The sequence below is a fragment of the Syngnathus acus genome, chromosome 13 (genome assembly GCF_901709675.1).
Source record: "Syngnathus acus chromosome 13, fSynAcu1.2, whole genome shotgun sequence".
Taxonomy (NCBI): domain Eukaryota; kingdom Metazoa; phylum Chordata; class Actinopteri; order Syngnathiformes; family Syngnathidae; genus Syngnathus; species Syngnathus acus.
This window is the reverse complement of record NC_051098.1, coordinates 7,314,842-7,340,549: the sequence shown is the minus strand read 5'-3', so window position 1 is coordinate 7,340,549 and position 25,708 is coordinate 7,314,842. Positions and strand designations below refer to the sequence as shown.

The window sequence follows — 25,708 nt, the reverse complement described above, 5'->3', positions numbered from 1 at the left end:
AATGGCACATACTCAAGGCCTGAGCTCAGTTTTTTGCCGGCATACCCTAGCTGTGTCCCAAATTTTCACAAAGATCAATTTGACATCCGGAATACTGTTGTCATGAAAACGAACAATGAATTCTAATATGTATTAAAACTCGATATTGGTAGCATCATTATCTCTCAATTTCCTGCCAGTCATCCTGTAGGTCACAAATGAACTGCAGCCCATTCACTTTAACTTGATGATTGTGAATGAGTTATTAAGTGGACATCAGTCAGACAGTCCCCCTAGAAATGCAGCTCAATGAAACATGACAATTTCAATTTAAAAAGTTTGTTTCCTCCCAATATGTTTGCAGTCTTGCATTGTTTACGTGTTGTGCTTATGTTGGGTGATATGGTCGTTAGCGTGCTACCGCAGACAATTGGCATCTCTGCAATTCTGTGGAGGGTTTGTTTGTGTGGGTGCTTATTTTAACTGGTGCATGGGTTAAAAATTAAATTATCCTTTTTATGAATTCATATTTTTCCTAGTGAAGATCAGTAAAGTACAGTTCACCCTAAAATCGACCAGTTGTTATGACTTATATCATCAAGTCCGAAATGCGTAGTGAATTTCTTTAGAATGTATTTGTATTTTTCCAAAGTACAATAACATTAATGCATCATTTTTAAGCGAACCCCTAGCCCTGTCAAATTGGAATTTTTCAGCATTGGATTGTTGTATGAAGTCATTCCTAGCAACAAAGTAACATACATGAGGCATTTCACGATTCGTCCAATTAAAAGCGACTGACATTAAGGTAAGCATACGGAATGACATTATAGCTAATTCTCGCTAAAACTCAGCGGGCGCTAAAACCCAGTAGCGCTACTGCATCAATCAGCCAACTGAAGCGCAGACGTTCACTGACCGTATTCTAATCTGTGAGGTATTTCAAGAATTCACTGGCTTCAATCTTTCAAATGTCATTAGGCTTTTCCCTTCATTTGTTTCTTTGCGGCTAAAGTAATCGACACATACTGTACAGGGTAGCTGGCGGATGAAAGAGCTGTGTTCGGAATCTAAATTAGCTGCATTACTGAGAACATTAACATGTGAGATGCATTCGCTTCATTCTCAGTAGAGCTGCAACATCAGAGCCAGAGGACACTTGGTATTTCCAGTTGGGTAAAATGGGACGGGATAACACCACCCCTTTCACCTCGCTCCAATCATTCTGCTGTTAAATCCTGACAATCATGCGGATGCTCCCCCCCACCTCTCACTCTGCACTGGGAGTCATCAAGGACACCTCAGGGACGAAGAACATTGTGGCTTGAAGGTCGCGTCGTGGAGTAGGTAGCGCAATGCTTAGGACAGCAGTACTCCCTCGTGCAAGCGTGCGTGCACGTGTGTGTTTGTCAGGAATGTGCTAGACATGCATAACCTCAGCAATGTCTAGGCAAGCGCTTCCCGGTGTGTAATTAAGTATGTACACTCTCCAGCCTTAGAGTATTGGGAAAGCAAAGAGGACATTGTGCAGTGCTCCAAAAGACCTCGCTTCCGGCTAAACTATTCTGCTCATTAAAGCGAAAAGAACTCTTTTCTCCATCATCAGAATCATCATGCATTGCATTCCTGAATGCACTTCTTACTCACTCAATTATATTAGTGGACTGTTACTGCACGGTCATAGGAAAGACACACAACATACCACTTTGTATTTTTAGTGTATGTACACAAACGCGCTGAGAATAAATGGCAGCTCTGGCGCTCTCCGATCTAGCCTTTCCATTTATCCCCTTATTAGCCTGGCTTTTCATGCGAAGCCATACGTGTCACACTGCATCACTGACGGCCAGGCATTCCGAATGAAAGTATTCATATGAGCAAGATGACAAAGAAAATCTTTTGACCTCTTTATTCGGCATCCTGATAAGTGGCGAATTCAGCAAGGTTGACAGGGGACAGATCCTACCTAACTGGCTACACTGGGTGGAATAAACCGTTACAAATGAATGTACGATACGGAGGACTGTTGTTATTTTTTTAGTGCTGTGTATAGTCTGGAATATCAACTCGACAGTCCAAATAGATTGTTAGTGAACATTTGTCCTGTATTTGTTTTGATTTCTTTAAACTGATTTTTGAACTAAATGCACATACACGGTCAATGCCTTATACAACTTTCAATGTTTTTTTGTTTTTTTTTTACACTTTATGCATATTTTCACAATTCATGGACCCTTTTAGAGGTTCACTCGTGTTGTTCAGTTTGTGGCTCTCTTTCTGTTCAAGCATGCATCTCATCATAGTATTGTGGGCTCTCAGACAAGTGGGCAGCAGGCTCTCTATGTTACTGGCATGCGGTAGCTGATGTGGGGGGTTTTCTTACCCCCACAGAAGCCATTCAGTTAAGGGAGTGAGTTATGCACATGCTATTTTGATAAATCCCCCAGCATTCGTTTATGCTATTCCTATTGAGCATTATGAGATCACACCTGTTTGTTCTTATTGTGGCCCCCATCATTCATCACAAGCTGTCACAGACACCTATTATGACCATGCTTTTGCTTCTGTTTGTTAGTCATAAGTACCATCTCGCAACAAAAAAAAAGTCAGTTTTAAATGAAAGCTTTGTCAAGGAGCACGATGTCAATGACAAGAAGCAGGAAGTCGCAAAATCAGATATTAAACTAAAATGTGCTTCAGCTTCCTCCACACCATCCAAAAGCATTCTTTTAGGTTGTTTTGAACGTGAGGGTGAAAGGTTGTGCTCCGCGATTAGCTGGCGACCATTTTTGAGTATACCCTCCCTCTCATCCAAAGTCAACTGGGGAACTAGCTCAGCCATGAACCTATAAGTGTTACAGAAAATGGATGTGTTATTGCTACTCAACATGCAGTGTAAAACTGATGCAATGTAATTTTCTGGAACCAAAAACTCACCTAACAAGCAGAGTAACAGATGGGGCCTGTAAATTCCAGTTGGCGTACTAGATCACTCATCAAAGTAAAATTAGAAGAATAACATGAAATAAATTGACATACACCCATGAGATAATGTATTTTATGTATGGAAAAAAAGCCAAATGTATAGACATGGATTCACATTTAGTAGAAAATTTATTCAAATTTTTTTAGATACTAATTATATTTAAAAATGGATATATTTGGATCAAATACAGAATAATGATGTTTAATCTTAATATCTCATTGCTCCATTAAGAACATGCAATCGCATCGCACTGGTTGGCATAAATCCATATATAAAATTTGTTTCGTCTTATTTAACACATCAATGCACAAAGACTTTGCAGCCATCCGTATAAATAATAAAATGCTTTATATATCCTGGAACATTTCATCAGGTGACTTTTATTGTGTGGATTGAAATGAACCTTGTCTCCAGGAGAAATACTGAGACAAATGTAATTGAAAAAAAAATCATAACCCACAAAATACAGTCGAGCTTTACAAGACGGAATTGTTTCTCGCGGTGAGCAGAACCTTGTCGGCGGCACGCCACATAAACCTTTCACTGGTCGGGGGCTGTTTTTAACCTTTACGTGGGATCTAAAATGCCAAAGAGCAAAACATCTTTCATTAATCTCAAACACAAAAGCCCCTTATATCAGCACAAGCTGAAAAAGTGCTAGCAAATCATTTTAGAAAACTTTCAGAGAACACTAGTGCAGCACCTTGGCTTGGATCACGCAAACTACCGACTCCTTGATTTCCTTCTCTTAAGAAACAAAAAAGAAATAAAGAACTGTTGCCTGTTCGCTGAAGAAGCCTGAAGCATAAAACATGTCTAACCAGAAGATTTCAGATTCTGCTTCCTAAAATAAATTAATTAGCTGCTTTCTCCAGGCTATGCTCCCCGTTGCCTTGAAGAGGGCACTATTTTGATGATGGCCTTAGCTGCCAGCCTCTGTCGATTACACATATTCAAGCTGTGTGGCCATATTTAAATGAAAGTCTCATTTGCATAATGCACACATGAACAATGAGATGAGGCGGGAAGGTAGAGCATGACATGAAGTGACTCCTGATTTTATTAGGGCCAAAATGAAATCTCAAATGTCCACCCCTGCAAGCATACGCTATCATCTGTTAAATTACAACCTCACCTCTGTGACATATCCTCAGATACACTTCATACACATTCATTCTAATGTTTAATTCACTTGAAAGTTAGCATGGGCGTTGTTTTCTTTTCTCTCCTCTCTCATTTCTGCTGTTTCCCCCTGGCGATGTCACAGGGGATTAAGTCACGGAGGCCAAGGGAGTTGTTTATGATTCATCTGGAGGGAGGCCGCAGCCGCCAGTGGTGCCCACAGGGTAGAGGCGGCTAGTAGGCTACTTGCACAGCTACTTTGCCTTCTTGTACACACACGGAGATGTTGCAGAGGGAGCGTTCTTGTACATTCACATTACACGTTTCAGGACGTAAGTCTACTTGATGCAAATCCTACGTCACGTCGTGTACTGTACTTAAAATGTTTTTTTTTTGAGGCGGTGGATGAAGTTGAAATGTTTTGTCGTCATCTGAATGCCAAATGTTTCCACCGTCTCAACTTTTATGCCCTTCGATGAACTTTAAGTCACACCATCGGGCAACTGCTTTTTTTTCCTTTATGGTCGGTTAAAGTACATAAAACAGCAGTTAATAAAATTAAAAGGTAAATTTCTCCATGATTTATATTATGATTATTTCTCTGCCATAAAAGCACTTTGCAACAAGGGTCCATCCATTCACTGTTTATCCTTTACCCAATTATCCCATTGTTTATATCATTAGTTATTTATAAGCCACAAACTGTTTTTAATTATAGCCTCTTCTACAAAAGCATCATGGTATTTTGAAATAAATATTGGCAATTTTTGCACTGACACATGCATACATATAGAGGAATAAACATTGTATAGCGTCATAAGTGTATTCTAGCATTTCACTGGATGAAGCCCCTTGGTCACATACTCAGATGTGATGTATGCTTGTATAATTAACTTTGTTTGAAAGTCATTAGTCACCTTGTTGACAAACAGCAATTGTGTGTGCAAGCTTTTTATAATAAGGCCTTTTATTGTTAGTAAACCACAACTGTTGCCGTAGGTCAATTTGAAACACTTGTGGTTTGTCATTTGTCACGTGCGACAGTCTAGTCGAACTCAATTCTTCCCAACTTCATTCTGTCTTATTAATTTCTCATTTAATTAACTTGCCTACAACTTGTCAGACCATGCCCAAGCATGCCGTTTAGCACACATTTCGAGATTAATCTCCTGTCAACCAAACTGATGTAGATCAAACGTTGCTGTGAAAGGGAATGAACTGACTTTTATTTACTTCCATGCGAATGTACGTCTTGGGGTTGTAACATCGCTAAATTGTCAAGAGGATGGAAATTGGGCGCTTGTTTAGCTCAGATGCACACGCAGGGCCGACCAGCTGCAAACAGGCCAAACAGTATGGAGTTGTTACACACGACAGACGGCACACAGACAGTCAATGAGAACGCCGCTAATCTCTCAGTCACACTTGCACATGTGTTAGGCTTCACACACTCAAAGTAGCCAGACTCCCTCTAGGCTTGTCCCTATATACATTTCCAGAGCGCTCAAATGATACCCCTCCCAGTGCACACATTCACCAATATGTCACATGACCTGTGACACCACCCATGGCGAGATGCCACGCCTCTGATGAGCTACTAATAAGTTAAGGCAGGAAGGAGTCATTTAGTCTTGACATCTTTTCATCTGAACATAGCAACACTAAACAACATTCAGGGCCCATCGCCAAATTGCCAGATGCTCGGGGTGGCGTGCAATAGAATACTATCACAGTGTATTCGTCTCTCTAATTCACAAACATACCAAACTGGACTTGTGCCGCCAATATGTAATTGTTTATAATATGTGTGTACTGTAATGGTTATGTTTGAACTGCTGTCTGCACACTGCAATACTGTTTGATGTTGTCTCTTCTTGGAGTTTGCCCTCATTTTCTTGGTTCTCCAGTTAACAATTTCCAGATCACTGTCCTAATTATACCTTGTCCGCTGCTTAAGCTTCAAAAGAATAGAACCAGTTCTTCCTTGAAGTATCATGATGACTTTTACAGGAGACTGTTTGTCGATTTTCCGTGACAGATTTGCTTTTACTGACGAAACCTCTACTCGAACAGTGTGAACAAATAGCGCAGACTTAGGGTGCGACCTTCGGCCCGTTTCCTCTTTGCCTGTGGTGTCACTGCAAGTAATTGTCCTTCTCAGAGCCACAATAAGCCGTCTTGGCCGAGCTCGCGCCTCGCCTCATTTTAATCAGACTTTGGGGAGTGAAATATGGGCCCAGTAAGCGGGCTGTGCCAGAGCTCCATTCATCTGGTTTCAATCTTCTCTACACCCTTGTGATGAGGCCATGTGGACATTCTTTTTCTAGACTCTGGAGATGCGTGCATGTGTGTGTGTGTGGGGGGGGGGGGGGGGGGTCTGAGGACTCAAAGGACCCATATATGTTTGGATGAGTGCGTTGCTCTCTGTCATTGTGCATTTTTATCACCTTTTATAGTTTCAATTATTAACATAATTGCTGGCCGATTACTCACATTTTTTCGGTAATCACTGCAAGGCTCTGTCCCTATCCCCATCAAATAGATGGGCTTCAGTGAATAACTAATTACTGTCAAAAGATGATAGCAGGTTAACAGTCAAAGCTTGGGCTAGTTCCTTGGGTAATAAACAAAAGCCCCAATCGCTTAGAGTTCTCCTCTGCGATTTACAAGATATACTGCTGAACACTCCCCTTGACCACAATAGTGATCCATATTTATTCCCCATATATCTTGCAGGTGTATAAACGAGTGGCCTGTGTGAATGGACGAAACAAAAGGACAGATGGTGGTTGTTCCATTAGCCCTCTTAAATGAGTCAAGGTGATGCCTTTCCTGGAAGCTTTGCAGCCCAGTTTGACCTCAGCGGCCATCATGTAGCCACACCGCCACTCTGTCAGCTGGCTCACCAGTCAACACCTCTCAGTACACAGCTGCCAAAACACACATGGCATCCGCTCACCTCTGGGGAAAGGGTACAGCCATCATTCCGTTTTTTCCAGATAGAGTTACCTCGTTGTCCTCTACAGCTGCGGCTTGATACAGCTGTAATAAAAGAATGTTGTACTGCTGTTATCCCCGCTCACCGATTTAGTGATATGAAACATCATATGCATGCCATTAGATGGGCGACGTTGCTAATCTGTCATGGATGCAGAGAGCAGCAGAGCTGGGCGGATGGAGAGGGGGAGTCGGCGTCCCGTCTGTTTTCAATTAGCTGCTGAAATGTTCAACATGGGAGCTGCTCTGCCGTATTCAGTTCCTTCTCTCACTCGGATTCATAGAAGTGAATTAGAGACTTTGTTGAAATAGACTTTCCTGTCCAAGCCCAGGTGAACTCAGACTTTGGAGAGTGACAAATTATTGATCTATGTAATGGAATCGCATCCATGTGTGCAGTGAGGCGAGGAAGACATGAAGAAGAAGAATTGTTATGATCAAATTTAACACATGCACAGTATTATTTTTCGGGAGGTGCTTGGGGACTTCCAGCAAAAATGAAAAATTACTAAATTGATGGAGATTGGCGATACATGCTTTTCTTTGGACACTGACAAGTTATCATGCTGACGTCAATAATTGTATTAAATCCATGTGTGCACATAGGGGAGGAAGGCGTGGAGATGAATAATTGTCACTGTCAAATGTAACACATGCATCTCCGATTGTTGTTTTTTTTCTTTCTGAAATAACCAAGAGAAGACAAACCAAGTCATGCTATTGTTTGTGTTTGTCCGTTTTGTATTCAGCCTTCTAGACTAGGACAGTTGGATTATGTTCCACATATTCAGAGTGCAGAAAGTGTGCTCGATTGTCACCCATTACCTAGGAGCGCTTCTTGTTATTATGGTGGAGTGTTTTAATAAGGATGTATATTTAATCTCCAGCCTACCATCTGAGACAAACCTCCCAACACATGAAACACACAGGGCGTGCTTGCTGTTGCATCACTCTGCATTCATCATGTACTATCAAATCCAACCGTGTCTGCTCTGTAGTCTTTACACAGGTTGTTAAATGTTTATTTGACCTCCTCAAACGGAGTACTATATTGCATTACACTTAATAAATCAGGCATGTAATTCCTTTATATTGTATGAGATGGTGAGAATTCCAATTTTTCATTAATCCCACGCTATTGTGAAGCATCCATCATGGATGAGAACGTGGGTGAAAACACTGCCTTCCACTTCCTGTGGTCATACACCTAGTCAGCTCTATTTTCAACCTAATGGACATAAAAAAAAAAAATTGCGGATTGCAGCAAAATGGACTTGGCAGCACAAAAGCTTATTAAGTATTGATCCGCTGAGGTCAGTGCCCATGTCTCGGTGTGTGCCAACAACGTGAGAGGGCTTCGCTCTCATGCTTGCCAGCCACAAATTGTGATTAGAACACATAAATAATGAGGGGGGGGCGGGATGTTTAGAGAAGCTGCGTCGTTTCCTGATCTGTACTTTACCTGAGGAGGAAGGTTGTTTGCATACGCTCCCGTGAGCATTACGGCTGCTTATATCGGAGCTTACCCCATCTGTCTCACCCACCAGCAGCGCTTTGCTGATGTAAACCATATATATCGATGCCCAACAGGAGAGATTTAAGCTGATCAGCAGCAGGCAAAGCTGTCTTCTAGCGTGCGTTAATGAATACTGCTCACATTCTTACGCACTCTACCATCTGCCAGGCATGCAGAGTTGAACACAATAATTTAATTCGCCCAAAGAGTAACTTTTCTCAGAGTTTAAAAGTTGCACACTGTGGATTTTGTTCCTATAACTCATGAGCCACATGGCCAATATTTTCCTTATTCTTAATATCTTGCCAACAAAAATAGCTTCATGCCACTCAGACTGAGAAATGAGTTGAGCAGTGGGATGAAGCCTTACTGAATGTTTTTAGGAATGTTCTGTTGACAAAGGGGAACCAAAATTTCCTATAAATTGTTCCCCTCATGGGATATGGGGATGTTTAGGTAAAAAATTCAGATTTCCCGATTTGAAACCAACCGAATGTTTTTCCTCACAGTCTCATGCCAGATTTTTTGGGCTTTAATATGTTAAAATATTTACATAGCTTCATATGTCCTGGATTAAGATGTATTCAGTATGTGACCTACCGGAGATCCCATGCTTTTCCATCGACTCATATTGAATCACAAACAGTATGCAGACGTACTGTCAGATTTCTGCAGGAATGCAAAAACATCTTATCTTACGTACGTCAGGAAAATGAGGCATGTTATCTGCTGCAAAACGGACCATTTGACAACCCGCCAATCACGCAGACACATCGACGACAAGAATAGCGTGATGTAAAGTGTGGCAATTGGGGCGTTTTGAATCTGAATTTAATCTGTGAAAGGTTGCTAGATTAGTTTCCCGGAGATTTCTTTGCAAGCCAAGCACAAATGGATCAAATATATGACTGTTGTAACCTTGCGAGGCAGCTGGATTTGCGATAACAGAGGTGTTTAATCTTATGTATCTATCTGAGATTGAAAGCTGAAAATATGTTTGTGGTCAGTAGACAATGTTCACAGTGGCCAGACCAAGCAAATCTTAAAGTAATGTAAATAAAGTAAGTAAAAGACCTGTGGTCAAGGTCTTCTATTACATTGTAAAATGCCAGAAAAAGCGCCAAACATAATGATGATGGCTGTGATGAACAACAGATGAATGAAACTGGGGAAAAGGTAGATAAAAGTTGCTTAGTGTTGAGAATTAAAATGTAAGGTGACAAAAAATCAAGTTGGAACTTTTTGTAATTAAAGCCATTACAGTAAAAATGTGTCAAGGAAAAAAAGGCATACCCTTTTGTGAATTAATGGAATCAATTTATCCTCGACAAAATATTTTCCCTAATTTAATTCATGATACGCTTGTAATATGTTAACACATTTTTCTCCTCATATTAAACTTTTTCTTCTCTTCTCTCTTGGCCCAAAAAAGTTGTTTTAACTTAATATATTTTTTGTCAAACTGGTTCGCAAAACTGTAGTATTCAATTGTTGTGCTAAACTAGCAAAATACAAATGTATGGAACACCTTGAAAAAACCATTGTCAGCTTTTTTATAAGTGTGATTTGACTTTCATTTGTTTCCAATGTGGCTTTCTCCTCTCTACATTTCTACTTTTGCATGTTTTACTGTAAGATTAAGTGCTTCATAACTTTATTAATAAAAAAAGTTTTTGAAATTCCCAAAAATTAAACCGAATTATTTATTTATTCATTTTGTTTTTATAAAATGGTCCCCGATTGTCTTTCTGGTTCTAAAAAGCTAGAATCCGGAGATTTATGGAGCAGCTGTAGCATTTTGGACAGCAACACCCAAGAGTGTAGGAGGTGCCAGCAAATACAGCGCTGATACAATGTGTCCCTGTAAGCAGTTTTTACTGCCCTTCCCTCCCATGGGAATGGTGTAATTAACTTCCCCTCGCCATCTTATTCCTGCACTCTCCTAATTTGCAAATAGGGGGGGAAAAAAGATGAATACGTGGCTGAATACAACAGAAATGGCTGTCGTGGAACTAATTTTCTAACCAGTTTGGGAATGCGACGACGGGATGCGTCGCTCTCGCCCAATATTACAGCAGTGTTGCAGCCATGAAAGCGCTGCTAATGAAGGCGCAAGAGCAACACGGGGTGAACATCTTGCATTATTCAGGCATCTGCGGTGTTTCATCTCCTCCTTTTTCTCCCATTCCCCAATGGTCCTTCATAGCTTTTCCCTTTCACCTGCACCTCTTTTCTTCCCGCTTCAAGCCATTATCTTGAGAATGATTGCATTCCTTCTTTTCCTCTCTAGTCACAGCTCTCAGAAATGTCTGGGCTAAGGTTAATATGAGGAGAAAAGCCTGCACTTGGAAGAATTGTTTCACATCTTTCACATCACATACGCAGGTATGATTTGAAAATTGTATGTTGCGCCTTTAAGTGGTAGAAGCCTCAGTGGTACTACTTTACTACACTTGACTTCTCCATCTTGAGAGCTCACCTATTCCATTTTGACTTCTGAGTCTTCTAGTCCATGTCCTTTTGTCCATGCCTTTGTTACATCTCAGCTAGACTACTGTAATGCACTTTATTTTGGAGTCAGCCAGTCCTTCTTAAAGCGTCTCCAGTTAGTCCAAAATGCAGAAATTTGTAAGATGGAGCACATAATCCTAATATGGCAAGAAATAAATCATAATGACCAGAGAGTGACATGATTTGGAACTTTAGAGGTTCCACAACAAGACCGTCAATTTTGACGTAGGCATTCTTTTTTTGTGGCTTTATATGTTGTCGCCAAAACCTTGATGCCAACAGAGAGTACCAAAAGTAGAATTTTGATCTATGAGTCAGTGTCCAGTGAAGGAAAACGAAAACCTTTGCTTTTTGTTGGAGCAATTTCACAAGTTGTACCACGGAGCAACAAGTAGTGGGTCATATGCAAAATATGCGTGCACGGTAACCTAGTATGTTTAAGTGACTTAGCCTTATAGAAGCTATAATACAAAAAAGAAGCATAGCCGGGATGAAAAAGAAGTCTTGCAGAACGAGCACACGGGTTGTTTTTGCACTGTGCGCTAACAACTGGAGGCAGCCTGGTGTCTGCTGAGACATCTAAAGACTTTTCTCCCTTTCAAGCAATGCTGTCTGAAATCCCATGAAGATAACAGCAGCGGGAGAAAGAAGAGGAGGATGTAAGGTGTAACTTGCAGCCACAATAGCGGTATTTATAGGACCCAATGTTTGCCCTTTAAATCCCTAATTTAGGTCACGCTAGACGTTTGATGAAGGCAGCCTTCTCAAATACCTCCTGTCTGCTAACAAGCATGAAGGTTCTGTTGGAAGGAGAAGGGACAAGTGAGTGAGTTGTGCAAATGTGACTGTGACAGCTGCATTCTAAATCACAGAGTACAGTGGTGAAGGCGCTGTTTTACTCCGACGTTTCCATTACGCAGATAGGCAGAAAGTGTCCTTCTGACGCCTTCAGCACCGTAAGTGTTGTCATGCATGACGCCCTCGCCCTGTTCTACCTTTTGTGTATTTGCTAACCTGTGTCCAAATCCTCCCTTTGTGATGGTGGAATTTTCTCTCCACACTTGTGACTTTGAGAAGGTCTGCAGGAAGTCAGACATTGCACCATCCATCCTCCTCCCCTCCCGTCCTCCGTAACTCATCTTCTTCGATGTCGTAGCGCACCAGAGGTCATGAGCTTTGGTAGACAGCGAGGGTTGCATCCACTCGCTGCTGACTGAGGGGATATGGAGTTTGACTTTAGGCAGTGTGAAAGATCCAGGCCTGCCCTGTCATTCCGTCTGTCTCTCTGGTCACACTATAATAAGATTGCTGGGCTCTGTGAGGCAGATTTACTGGAGCACAACTCCCCCTAGGGCCTATTCATAGAAGTCGGTCCCTTTTTCCACCCTTTGTGTCCAGTCCCCCCTCTCTGTCGCTCTTTGCAAATCGTGTGTTTAGAACCGATTTTCCTTTTGTTAATCGTGACTCGCTACTTTCCACTCATCTGGTTGGGAAATCCTAATCTCCGATTCAAATGGCTGTGCAGATCTGAGCTACAGTGAGAAAAGCAGACGTAGCTTGGGACGTGGAACCTCTAGGTCACAACTCTTCTCGACATTTAACTCTCTCCCTCAACATATCGGATCCATTTATTTGACCTTTTACTTGTCCTTGTGGAATCTGAAGAAGACGTGTGAATTCACAAACATGACTGACTATATTACATCCGCTTTAAGGTTTTTTGTTAGACTTTTATACAATATTTTTTTCTCTTGCTGGTTTGTATAGTGGTGAGTTGGTCTAGTCGGGTTGAATTAGCAGGATCATGGGCAAACTACATCACAAAGTTTCGGAAAATATATTGTGGTGCCAGTTGGAATAATAAGGTGGCTTGAGGAGAGAAACACTAGACAGCATTTGATAGAACCTGCATCTTTCCATAATTGTGTGGGGTTATTAGAACAAGGAGGAATTCAATATTTCATTTTCATTATTACAATTCGCAGCAGTAACAAATTGTTTTCTGTGTTAACACATTTGAGTCCTCATTATTAACAGTCAAGTAATATTATATGCGTTAAATCTAAGTAGGACACATTTTAATGCATAGTCTTCTGGTAAGTAGACAGTCTTTTCTGAGGACACATCCACTTTTTACACTGTATTTAAAGTACTCTGCTGGCCTCTTACTTCATGGTATCTTTGTAATGGATTGTTCCATTTCAAGCTGTGATGTGGCCTACAGTTTAAGTCAAGCCTTTTTGCTATCTGGAGACTCGATTGTCACTCCATGCAGATGTATCATCGGATGTCATTTATTTATACTGGTAATGGCTAAAAGACATATTCTAAAAGTGACTATAAAGAGGATTGAAAGTGAACATTTGACATTTGAATAAACATTGTCTAATTTCATAACAGTACAAAAGCCCAGTGGAAAAAGGGTGTATAATTTCCTGTCATTTATAATCTGTTGTGCTGCTGTCATCAGTATGAGTGCATACACATTAAAGTTTAATCTCAGTTTTATGGCTGTTTTGGTGACAGTAAATCAAAATGAACAGAAGCAGTGTCACACATTACAATTTGGAGACAGTAAAACTGTGAAAAATTGAAAGTTATTTTAAAGAAAACCGTAAGCCTGAGCTGGATAGGATTAGAAATGAGCTCATCAGAGGGACAGCCAAGGTTAGATGTTTTGGGGACAAAGTTAGAGAGACCATACTAGAGATTTGTACTAATGGAGCACATTGTAACATCAAATGTGATTATTTACTGTTGCTGTATGAGCCACAAAATAATAACAATTGTTGTACTTTAGCTTGGGTGTATAATGTTTATTGTATTGCCCCCATGGCAATTTTCCTCAACAAAAATATTTACCCTTCAAAACATGTAACAAAGTATATAAAACAGATTTTGCTCCGAACTAATATATAAATAACATAATTTCTCGACTTTGTAGGAAATTAACACTCTAGTGAGTCTGTTTCCGATTGCTACTATTTGTAGGTTTCCGAGGGACTGCTGTATCGAAAATTGTCACACTGTGTGTGCAAAGATGCTACAATAACGAAATTCACCATCAAGTATTGTTGACACAAATGATGGGGTCCAGCAGTACAACTGTCCCAGCTGTGTACACTATGAAAGAGACCGACACAAACGCAAACTCGCATCAGAGCGAGCTTATTTTGGCAGTGTGGCGTCAGTCATTCCGCAGCACAAAAGTCTCCCTCCCCACCATAAATAACTGGCAAACTGGAGTGGTGATTATATACCAACCAAACCCCCTCACTTCTCACTCGTCTGCCAACTCTCTCTGGCAAATAGTGTCATTTTTCTCTGTCAAAAACTATTTTTAGCATCAACACTCAGTTGATATTTGGTAACATACTCCTCCACAATTTAACGACAGCCAATCTGTATAAAAAATTGTTGTCTAAACGAATTGTGCTGCTCCATTTCTGACACTGTTATGCATTGCCTCCATCGTGCGCATAAAGGAGGATATATTTTCATGCCGTTTGCGTCCTCGTTTTTTAGATTGCCAACTTTTGATTACACAGCTAAGCTACCTGACCATTTTTTAAGAAACAATTTTGAAGGAGTGGATGAATCTGTACTATATTTTTTATAACATTGCACAATACTTTGCAAAATTACCTCAATGCCAGTAAAGCTTAAAGACAAAATTCACTTCTCAATAAAAGGTGCAGATTTTTTTTGCAAATTGAAATTAGACTAAATGATTTAAAAAAAACATATGAGGCATGAAACATTTGGAAGATGCTCAGTGGCATCTATTATGGTCATCTACAGCCAAATATTTGTCGATATTTTTTCATGGAATCAGTTTAAAGTGAGTACTTTTGAAAAGCGAACATTTTCATACAGATCTGTTATTGGGCTGTATTAGATTTTGCTGGTGGGTTCAATGCTGTATAATTTTTGCATCACCATAAAGAAACTGACATTGACTTTCCTTGTTTGAAGGTCTTTTGAAAAACTGGTTTTCGTGTCATGTTGGAAAAATGTTATCGTACGCCCACTTTATCCGGTCAACCGTGCCATATCTATTGGGAGACTGCTAGATTCCCAGAGCCGTTGAGGAGTAAGTGGGAGGTGAAAAGGGGGCACAGAGGGTTCTTATCAGGCCTTTGGCACACTGCAGGATTCCGCATTGAGTCTCTGATGTGCTCGGCTGATTAAAGACTGAGGAGTCGAGGGAAGAGAGTCGACATAGCATTAAGACCCCCACCATCAACCATTAACCTCTACTGTAATGTTCAACACACTGCATGCACATAAACCCATATTTTTAGAACGATAGAAAACCGAAACACAGAGGAAGAAAGAAACTGCATCAAAAAGTCATTGACATCCACACAGGGAATGAATGTCCCATCTTCTTCTGCTGACTGGTGATTTAAAGGTCCAATAACAGCAGGACATCAGAAACTGTTCCTCTCAAGAGAGACAAAAACAGTCTCAGCTGTCAAGTTTTTTTTCTCTTTTCAACTGGATTGACAGTGACTGTACAGAAAAAAAACAAACAGAGATGCAACAAAACTCAAAGAACTGCTGAAAGCAAGCAAATGATGGCACGTGCATGCTTGAAGAAGCTGTTTATGGACGGCTGCTCTTCTCCTTTGTGCCCTGCGTCAGCGCTGACACTTTGGCTTTGCAGCACTGAGTTGACATTTTCATTGGCCCAGAGCTCACTTATGGGAGTGCTCAAGTAAGGATGGACCTGGAAATGAGTGGACAGGTGCCCACTGGGTGTGTATGCATTCTAAGACCACTCCACAACATTTGACAGTTTTAAACCAAGCACATTTATAACAAGTGTGGTTTCCACTAAGGGGAAAGGAGGTGGAATGATAATGGCTACAGTATAGCCGCTATACTTTGTTGAATTTATTGACGAGTTCATGACACACTATGAGGCCAAACTATGAAGCTGAAGCAGGTTTCACGCTACTACTAACAAACACAGCAAAAGAAGCGTGTTCACTAGCCAATCATACTGTGGTGAAAAAGGTGGAATGCTTGGTGTAAATGTTTCGTGAATTCCTCAATTTTTTAATAAAAATAGTCGACAAAACACCAAAGTTAATAGCTCTGTACTGTATTGCTATTTGTAAGGAATTCTGGCTACAAAGCAAAATGATCAAGCTATAAAATGCTTATTCATTATTTGCCAATAGAAGGAGCCATTAATCAGCAGATTAATGGAAGAAAGGATCTACTTATATACAACACATACAGCCTGAGACTTAATGATCATCTGCTAGGGTGGATAAATTTATTTTGAGCGCTACAAGCCCCACAAACTGTTGACTCACACTGCAATTAAATTAAAAGCAGGTAGTTAAGTTAAATGTTGAAAACCCAAAAATACTTTGTCGCATTTTAGTGGATGAGCCCGCTGGAGCTCTGCGTTATATTAGCAGTCTCTGGACCAGGAGTTGAGAGTTCGCTATATCAGTCGTGGGATACACCCTCTGGATGCACAAACACAATTTTCCTCCACATTTCTGTGATGCCTCTGGCTAATTCTGCTGAAGTCCAGCATGCGGTCCAGTGTTCGCTAGTAAATTAGAATTGCTGCTCGTCCACAGAGACTTGTGACGCCACGGTCTGGCCGGTGCCCTGAGTCACTCATTAAAAACACACATATTTATTGCTACGTATATTTTTTACTACAACATGAGCACTTCACAGAGTAGCCTGGGGTTTGTTAGTGCTCGCAATAAATGAGAAAATAAAGTTTCTTTATCTAGGACTTGGGTTCAAAGTGGTAATGTGATGGTATTTCCCTAAAAATGAAGATTTGTCAAAATTATAATTTTGGTGGAACATCCACAGTTAATACAGTGCATTAACAATTTTGAAAATCAGGTGGATCGGCCACTTCATTAGGAACAACAAGGAGAAGTTATTTTATGTATTTAAAGAAGGGTTACATGCTTTGGTAGTTGACAAGACAAACAAATATATTGGAACAGAATCTAATTTGATCAGTCCGATAATTGAAGGGACCCCTTACGTTCTGTTTTATTTTAATTTTAACGAAGAATATACTTATATACATTTCTGAAACATGCCAATAATGCCAGTAGTCACTCAGAAAAAAGTTATACGTATATTTTTTTTATATTCTTATGTTCTGTTTTATTTTCATTTTAACCAGGAATATACTTATATACATTTCTGAAACATGCCAATAATGCCAGTTGTCACTCGGAAAAAAAAGTTATATTTTCTGTCAACTTTGGTGTTGTACACAAGTTCACAGTTACAATGAAATTTAATTGAACGTGAGAGTGAGTTTTGTCATTCTGAAGCCTTTTATGCAACTTTAACAACCTTGATGGCATGGAGTACCCTAGTCTCTTTTATTCGCTCGCTTGTTTTGGTATATTCAGACCATGTCTTTGACGTTTTATAAATTTATGTTGAAGTTGATGACACTTCAGGAGAGTGCTGGAGAAATACAAATCAGATTATATTTTACTGTTGCTTTAATGCTCATGCAACAGTGCCAAATGGTCTTTTCCCACATATCCTGACAAAAATGTCGATCTGACGTTTCACCCCCGTCTTCTGTAACAGTTTTTTTTCCGAATGCAGACGTTTCTATCCAATTTGCAAGCTCTGTCTCATGTCTTTCAGTTGACATGTGTCGCTTGTTTTTGTTTCTCCGCCTCCAGTTCTCCTCAGTCCACTGTCAGGAGGCGCCCAGACCGAGATGAAGAAGGTAGTCGGGGACAACGCCACCTTACCTTGCCACCACCAGTTCCAATCTTCTGGCTCAATTGACATTGAGTGGCTCCTGCAAAAACCAAACTCCAAACAGAAAGTGGTGAGAACACATAGAGTATTTACTATCCTTTCCTTTTTTCAAAACAATCATACTTTTTAATGATGAAACATGGATTCAAGATAATAATCTTAGACATATTAATAATGGTTTGACAGGCATTTAATTCAAAATAGCTGTCGTGAAAGGGCAGACGATAAGTTTATGGTCCTTGTCACTGTAAAATGTCTTTGATGAGTGGCTTTGACAGATTCTGCAGACACAAGAAAGAATGTTTGGATAGATAAAAACATAAAAACTCATAGGGCTAATATAATTTCATTGTAAATGACCATAAATTACATGATAGACAATTTGATACATTGTTTCAGATTTGGATTTATTTATTCAGATATTGTTTCTATTTACTGGAATTCTTGTTGTAAATATTTTGGCACAAGAAATTAAACTTTTCAAATTTAGCACTCCAGAAATTATTGAATACAGTACACCACCAACTTATTATCACTGTGTTTATAGATAATTGATATCCGGTTTCCTTCCACATTCATGCATGGTAGTATAACTGAAGATTCTAAATTGTCCGTAGGTGTGAGTATGAGGGTGAATGGTTGTTTGTGTATGTGTGCCCTGCGTTTGGCTGGCAAGCAGTTCAGGGTGCACCTCCCACCCTCCACCTCTCACCCACAATCAGATGGAAAAGGCTCCAGCACACCTGCAACCATAGCGGATATAAGCGGTGCAGATAATAGATGCATAAATCTCTCTGTGCTGGGAGAAATCACACGGCTGCCAAATATAGGTTGTTGCTTTTTTACAAAATGAATCCGAAAATGCGAATAACAGTCTTTACTGTTATTGTGTTGTTTAGTTTGTTTTGCAGAATTAATCAAAGACTGGTCTCAGTAGAAGCACTCAGTGCCTTTAAACACATATTGCGACAGGCAGAAGCAATATATTTTTAGAAGTATGGAACAATTTGCAGTCCTGAACCCAGAAAGAGAGCTCTAAAACAGCAAATGGAATTATTATAACAGTATCAAAAAGTTATAGATTCATATTGAGACAACAAAGATATTACGTGAAGGTCGACTATAAATGGCTTCAGAACAAGCTTGATTTAATTTCTAGTGGGATTTCGAAGCACTTTTGTTTATGCTTCGGGCCAAATATCAACAGTGCTCGTGTTGCTGAATTCTCAGGCAAGTGACATTGTGACCCTTGTTAGTTCCTACGAACATATCATAATGGAATCATAATGGATGTGCTGGGATTCACTCGCTGTCTCTAGGCAGTACTATCATCGACATTATTTATTCTGTGTTCCTTCTTACAGCGCATCATTCTTCTTGCACGCATCTTGATATGTCGCTGACATTTTAAACGAAATTTACTTGGGGCATTGATGGTTTGTGTGAATTCCTGGAATATCCAAAATGTCACGGCAAAAGTAAACTTGTAGACCACCTTTAGGTCTATAAGTCCATAAGAATGATTTAAATTTATATTTTACATTTAAAAAACATTTTTGACACCTTATGACAGTTGTATGTATCTTAAAGTGAGCTTTTAACTGCTCATTGTATTCAGACGGAACTATTTTTTCCAAGAAATATATAATTTTTTCATTCATTCATTTTCCTAACTTCTTATTAATAATAATGAATTACTAACTTTTAGAAAGAAACTTTGAACTCAAAGCATCATCATTATCTAATTGGAAATCTGGTGTGTTTTGCTTCTTTTGCTTGTTTGTTTTCTTTACTTTTTGTGCTGACGCAGAAGTGCAGCAATGATGGCAAAAAAGTAGGAGTAAACTGAGAATTTGAAATGGCACTTAATGCACCATAGCAAAGTATGTGGCTGCTCAATGCAACATGAGCATATAGTAGAATTGATCAAATTAATTTTACTGTTCAGGTTTTTACGTAAATATATATAATATATAATACTACCTAATATGCAGGCTATACTTTGTTTCAAACACCACTAGGTGATGTTGCCTGTCCATTTTGTGTCTGTCAGGCTTCAAGGTGAGTAGTTTGACTTCACCTGTCTTTTTTTTTTCTTTTGTATATCTTAATAATGGCAACAGTTTGACTGTAGAAGAAATGAATTCACTGTCACTCTGCACTGTGAATAATTGTTTTCTTGTGATGTCAACAAGCATGACAGAACGGAATGTCTTCCACTGTACCTTGCCAAAAAAAAAATGTTCAAAACTAATGTGAAAGAAAAATGATTAATACCCTAGGGGCTTATATCTTTCAAGCTTCTACAATGACGTAGTGGTTTGTTTTACCTTGGAGAACTTGTGGGTTAAGAGACATTCTCTACCCAAAATGAACACATTAGTGTGCAAAATCTCTCTGGCTGTAGAGTGGACGAATTGAATTCTTTTATATTTATATTTACATTTATAGTCCATTAGGAAGTCGTTTGTTTGTGTCCTGATGCGTTAGCACATGGAAGTGCAACACAGCGAGAAAGAAAAGAGCAAGAAGAGGCCAGGAAGGAGGAAACAAGTCGTCGAATTAAAGCGTCTGTCTGAAGCTTTAATGATTTAAGGCGGAGAGGGGGGGGGGGGGGGCCACATTGCGATGAATATTTAACGGGAAGATAACATTGAAGGCGCCATTAATTAAAATCAAACATCTGAAAATTTGATTAGGTTGAAGAGTCTGTGCCTGTAGCCGAATGAATAAATCATTCTTTTGTACTGTCAGAGAGAGAAAGTGCATTCTGCAACATTTAGCCCCTTTTAGTTATTTTGCAGGTTCCATTTGCTCAGATCACCAAGGGGGCTGACCACAAGTTCAAGGTCAGGCTTTCAATCAATAAAATACATTCATCTATTAGGTGCAGTTGCATAATCAAACAGCAAATACAAGAGCTGGATTAGTCTATTTTAATTTGTTGTCAGGGTTGTAGTTTGCACTGCATGTAGTATCTACATAATATTGATAAATGTTCTTACCATAATGTAATGCAGTACTGAAAACCACAATGACAATAAAAAAATATTTTATTTTTTTTCAAGAATACTATTACTCTCTGGCAGTGATAATCACTGAGCATATTAATATTTTGTAAAGAGAAATTTGTACAAAGTACAAATGTACATAAAAAAGTGTCTGCTGGCTGTCATCGTTAAAACAACAACATAACAATACTGACATTTTAAAATCTGCGATTTAACCTACAAAAGGGCCAAAAAAAATGATCTGACTTATAAAAACATCTAGCAGTCATCAAATGTATTTTAACTTAAAATTATAATTCAGATTCTGAGATGTATATAGTATAAGGTGTGGCGGTACGATGACGCACTGGTTAGCAGGTCCGCCTCACAGTTCAAAGTCGCGGGATTTCATTCTGGATCCAGCCTTCCTGTGTGGGGTTTGCATGTTCATCCCGTGCCTGCGTAAGTTTCCTCTGGGTGCTCCGGTTTCCTATATATACTATTAGAGTATGCAGAATATTATGTCAAAGCATGCAGAATATTAAAATAAATACTGAAATCATATTTACAAAAATCCTCCTGTCTGTAGTATGTTGTTATAATATATTGAGGATTTTTTTTTGTTTTTTTTGCATTAGACCCAAACAAGTTTGAAATGCAGCATGACTTATTTCATGACAAAAAAAGTTTCTATATGTAAAAAAAATCCCAGTAAATGTGTTCTTCAAAAGCCTGCAAAGGAAATAAACCTCCACGTCAGCAATTTGTCATCACAGCTTTAAAACAACAGCCTGTAGCCATTTTGTACAAATTCCCTTGATTAGCACTCTCACTCTCTATAGTATGCATCTTTACATCTGTGCACAAAGACAATAAATTATTTTCAGATGCCTGTGAGCAGTAAATGTGCAGAAGCCATATAATAAACAAGAGGCATATGCTTAATGGTAGTTGTGTAGTCGGCTAAATGTTGTTTCTGTAGAACGCTGGAACGTGCTGTAATCATCAATTTGCATTCAGGGTCAGATTTTTTTTATTGTGTGCGTTTTTTTTACATATTTGGTGCAGGTAAGCAGCCAGTCGTCACCTGTGGTCACGGCAGGTGGCACCTGTTTGGTCGCCAGTGATGCGCTGTGGCACCGCCACTTAGTGGGTCCCATCTGCAGGCTCTCACTCGCCCTGAGTAATAGGCCACTGTGACAGCTGTGTTTGTGTTTGCGAGCATGTACATAGCCAGAACGACAGACTGATATACAGAAGATAGAGATGCAGATAGAGATACAGAGAAAGAAATCATCTTTTTTTTTTTTTTTTTAACAACACCCCAACTCTCAACTGTTCAACCGGTAAATAAGATAAGAACAACACTTTGACCCGTAATAACGTTTTGGTCATTGGCACTGAATGGCCTGCACGCTATTTTTGCCGCACTTGTTGTAATAACAATAAATCTGGATCTGAAATTAAAATGAGGAAACTCCATCTGTATGGTTGGAGGCCCAATGGTTGGGGACCACTTAGCTTAATTTGCTTGTGAGGGCTTCAGCATAGTTCACTAACCAACATTAATGACAGTCTCTGAAATGTTGCTCTTCAATATTTCTAGATCATTACGTTCTTCGGCGGCCACGTGTACACCAACGAGGCGACAGGCCCAGATGCCAGCCGCCTGTCCTTTGCTGGGGAGTACCTGGGGGGTGACGCCTCCCTGCTGATCAGTGACCTGCTACTGACTGACTCCGGGGAGTACTACTGCAAGGTCAAGACTGGAGGGAAGTACCACTGGAGCCAAGTCAACCTCATTGTGCTGGGTAAGGGTCAACACACACAAACACACACACACGCGTGCGCACATAGGCACACACGTGCACACACACATGTACACAATCAGATACCTCGTGAATGGGTCATTAGCCTAACACATTTCCTCTGTCATGCTGACTGATCTAATGATTCAATTTGATTCAGACTGACTGATTGGATTCTTCTTTTAGTTTGTTAATGAGGTGAGATGAGAAACATGCAACTAATTTATGAGTTTGAGTGTCAACAAATCTAACTTTGCAGTACATGCATGTGCGTCTTTTTGAGGAAAATGTGCCCTTATGTTTAAAGTGAATGCCTATAATTACAACTGTCTTCCCCTAAACCCTGTATAAGCTTCTTAGGGAAATTATTTACCCAAATTATGTTTGGGGGAGCTTGTTTTGGCTTTCTAATCCTCAGCAAATTCATTGTTGGTTATTTCATCCCTGCTATTTTTTCATTATTTTTATTTTCCTCGTTTATGCAACAAGAATTAGAGTGAGCTCAGTGTGAATGTTCATCCTTGCCTGCTCGTAGCTAAACAATTCTGAAGGACAAACGGCAAAAAGGCATAGCGTCCTAATACTCAAGCCAGACACAAAGTCCATCGGGAAGAGTGAGATCATCTCAGTGACGAAAAAGCGGGCGATTTATTAAAACATCATGGGAGATTAGTTCGGCCCGCGGTTATTGGTTTTCTAATAGAACAGTCTGTTAATCCTCTCACTCTCATCTCTCTTCCATAAAAACATTTCAGTGAGTTAGTGCCTTCGTTTGTACAAATTGCCCTCAGCTTTCGCGGTGACACTTTCGATTTTGAGAGAGACGGACATTTGCATTTCGCTCCACAAGATAATAGCCTTGTGCCAGGCAGGTTGTTTATTTGCCTGCCTCCTGTGAGTTGTGAGTGCTTGTTTTTATGACCCAGTTTCCAAAAGCATTCCTTACTATGGGTTTAAATACATAAGTTTAAATGTGGGTGCATGCATGTATCGTATGTTGAAACAGGTATTTGCGCCGTTGTGGGAGTGAACACAGCGGATTTACTTCCTGGCTATGGAAAGTGGCTCCTTCCATTCCATTGAAATTCAACGCAACAGAGTTGCACTGTCTACATGGCGGAAGCATATGTTTATAAAAGTATGTTTGTAAGAAACTGTAAACTGATAGTAAACTCTAAACTGGAACTGTGGATGATGTAAAGTTACAAGTGTAACTTTATACATTTCAAAAGTCAACTGTAATTCCAAATTTTCTCTGAGTAATATAACTGTAATAATAGAATATAACAGCAATTGAAGACACTTTGTAATTATATTACATAATCCCATGTAAATGTAAATCGTTGCTCTCCAGCCCTGTTAGGTGTATGACATCATTCGCCCCAAATCAGCTCACCCTCAACCTTTTGGATCGATGAACTAAATGTCCTGTACATGTTAATGTGAGTGTGAATGCTCGTCTATTTCTATACTGTATTGACCAGGTTGTAGTCCGAACGAGAAACTACTACTTAACGAGAAACTACTACTTAGTATTATTATAGATGCGGTTAGAGCTTTAACTTTTGAATCACTCTCAAATAGTTTCAATCTAATGTAAAGAAATCCATATAAGATGAGTCAATGTACAAGCTACCTCACAACAGTGAGGCTTTAGCAACATGCTGCAGCTCTGCAGACAATCAGCACCAGCCAAATGGCACAAAAGCCGACACTGCGAATATGACAAAATAGAAAAGAGCTGTTTAAAAATAGCTTGCCACTGATCTAAAAATACCCTGCTGGGATGGAAGCCAAGCTATTTTCGTTTTTTCATAGCTCAGCAAAGCCGTCCGGTGTGTTTAAAGACAGAGGCAATGCATGTTTCAACAGCATCCAGCACTTCTCTTCTGTGTTCTCTGTGTTGAGCTACTGGACTGAAATCTTTCAGCTGTGGCAAGAACAAAACAAAAAAAAAATAGAAAATACAAGACTCACAGCCAAGTTAGCACTAACATTAAACGAGTCTCGATAGACTGTATAAACTCTCTGCAGTCTCAAACTGAGACTCGTAATCTATGGCTGTATATTGACAGTATCAAACTGTTTGCCACATATGTCCCCATAATTCCCTTTATTTTCATCCATACAATGCATGTATTTATGGGTTTTGTGCGAATGGAAAAAAACAGAGCTTAAGCGATGACCGATGGGGTAACCGCAAGCATTCTGATCAGCTCACAAGGCAGCCTGGGAAATGGGTCGGTGCTGGGTCACTGCAATGAGCAAAATATGCCCACGCCTAAAGTGTTTCACTTAAAGGTTCTGCAAGCTTTTTTTTGTATTCCACTGATGGATGCATTGGACCGTAGTGTTGATGCTCACAGTAAAATACAAAATAATCAATGAACGAACAAACAAATAAATAGAAATAAATAAATAGATAGATAAATGAATAAATAAATATGTCTCCATCTTACTACATCTGAACCGTGTTTGTCATACCAATGAGTTAAACCCATTATTCCTTTGCTAATTTCATAGTGAAACCCTCAAAACCCAGATGTTGGATGGATGGCGATCTCTTGGAAGGTAGTGACGTCAAACTGAGCTGCAAGTCCAGCGACGGTTCTGACCCCATCAACTACAAGTGGGAGCGAGTGCTAGACAAAGGCAAGAGCCTGGGCAAACTGCCAAACCTGGCACTGATAGGTAAGAAAAATAATGAACGTTTAACCCCACTAAAAAATGTCAACTGAGATGTGCTATAAGGATTAATTTTCATAACAGCACTTTCCGCTGCCTCCATTTATTCTCTCAAATCGTTTTTGTTAGCCTTCCCACTTTTCTCCATTTTATGTCCACCTCCTGTTGCCATCAAGACACGCATAATAATTAAGTTAAGTTAAGTAGTGCTGATCTCAGGTTGATTGATCACGGGTTGATTTTGATTGTCACAATCAGGCCACTGATTCTGCATGACTTACATGGTTTGCACTACTACTACCCCTACTTGACAGCAAAAAATAGCTGCACTTCAAAT

The 25,708-nt window shown here is 39.7% G+C and overlaps 1 protein-coding gene across 1 annotated transcript in view; it reads left to right on the top strand.

Annotated features, from left to right (window-relative positions):
- clmpb (CXADR like membrane protein b) overlaps positions 1-25,708 on the top strand; it is a 61,268-nt gene that overhangs the window by 27,505 nt on the left and 8,055 nt on the right. The window contains exons 2-4 of the mRNA XM_037267095.1: positions 17,807-17,958; positions 22,485-22,689; positions 25,210-25,377. Of these exons, the coding sequence (XP_037122990.1) occupies positions 17,807-17,958; positions 22,485-22,689; positions 25,210-25,377 (525 nt within the window). The remainder of the gene's footprint in view (positions 1-17,806; positions 17,959-22,484; positions 22,690-25,209; positions 25,378-25,708) is intronic.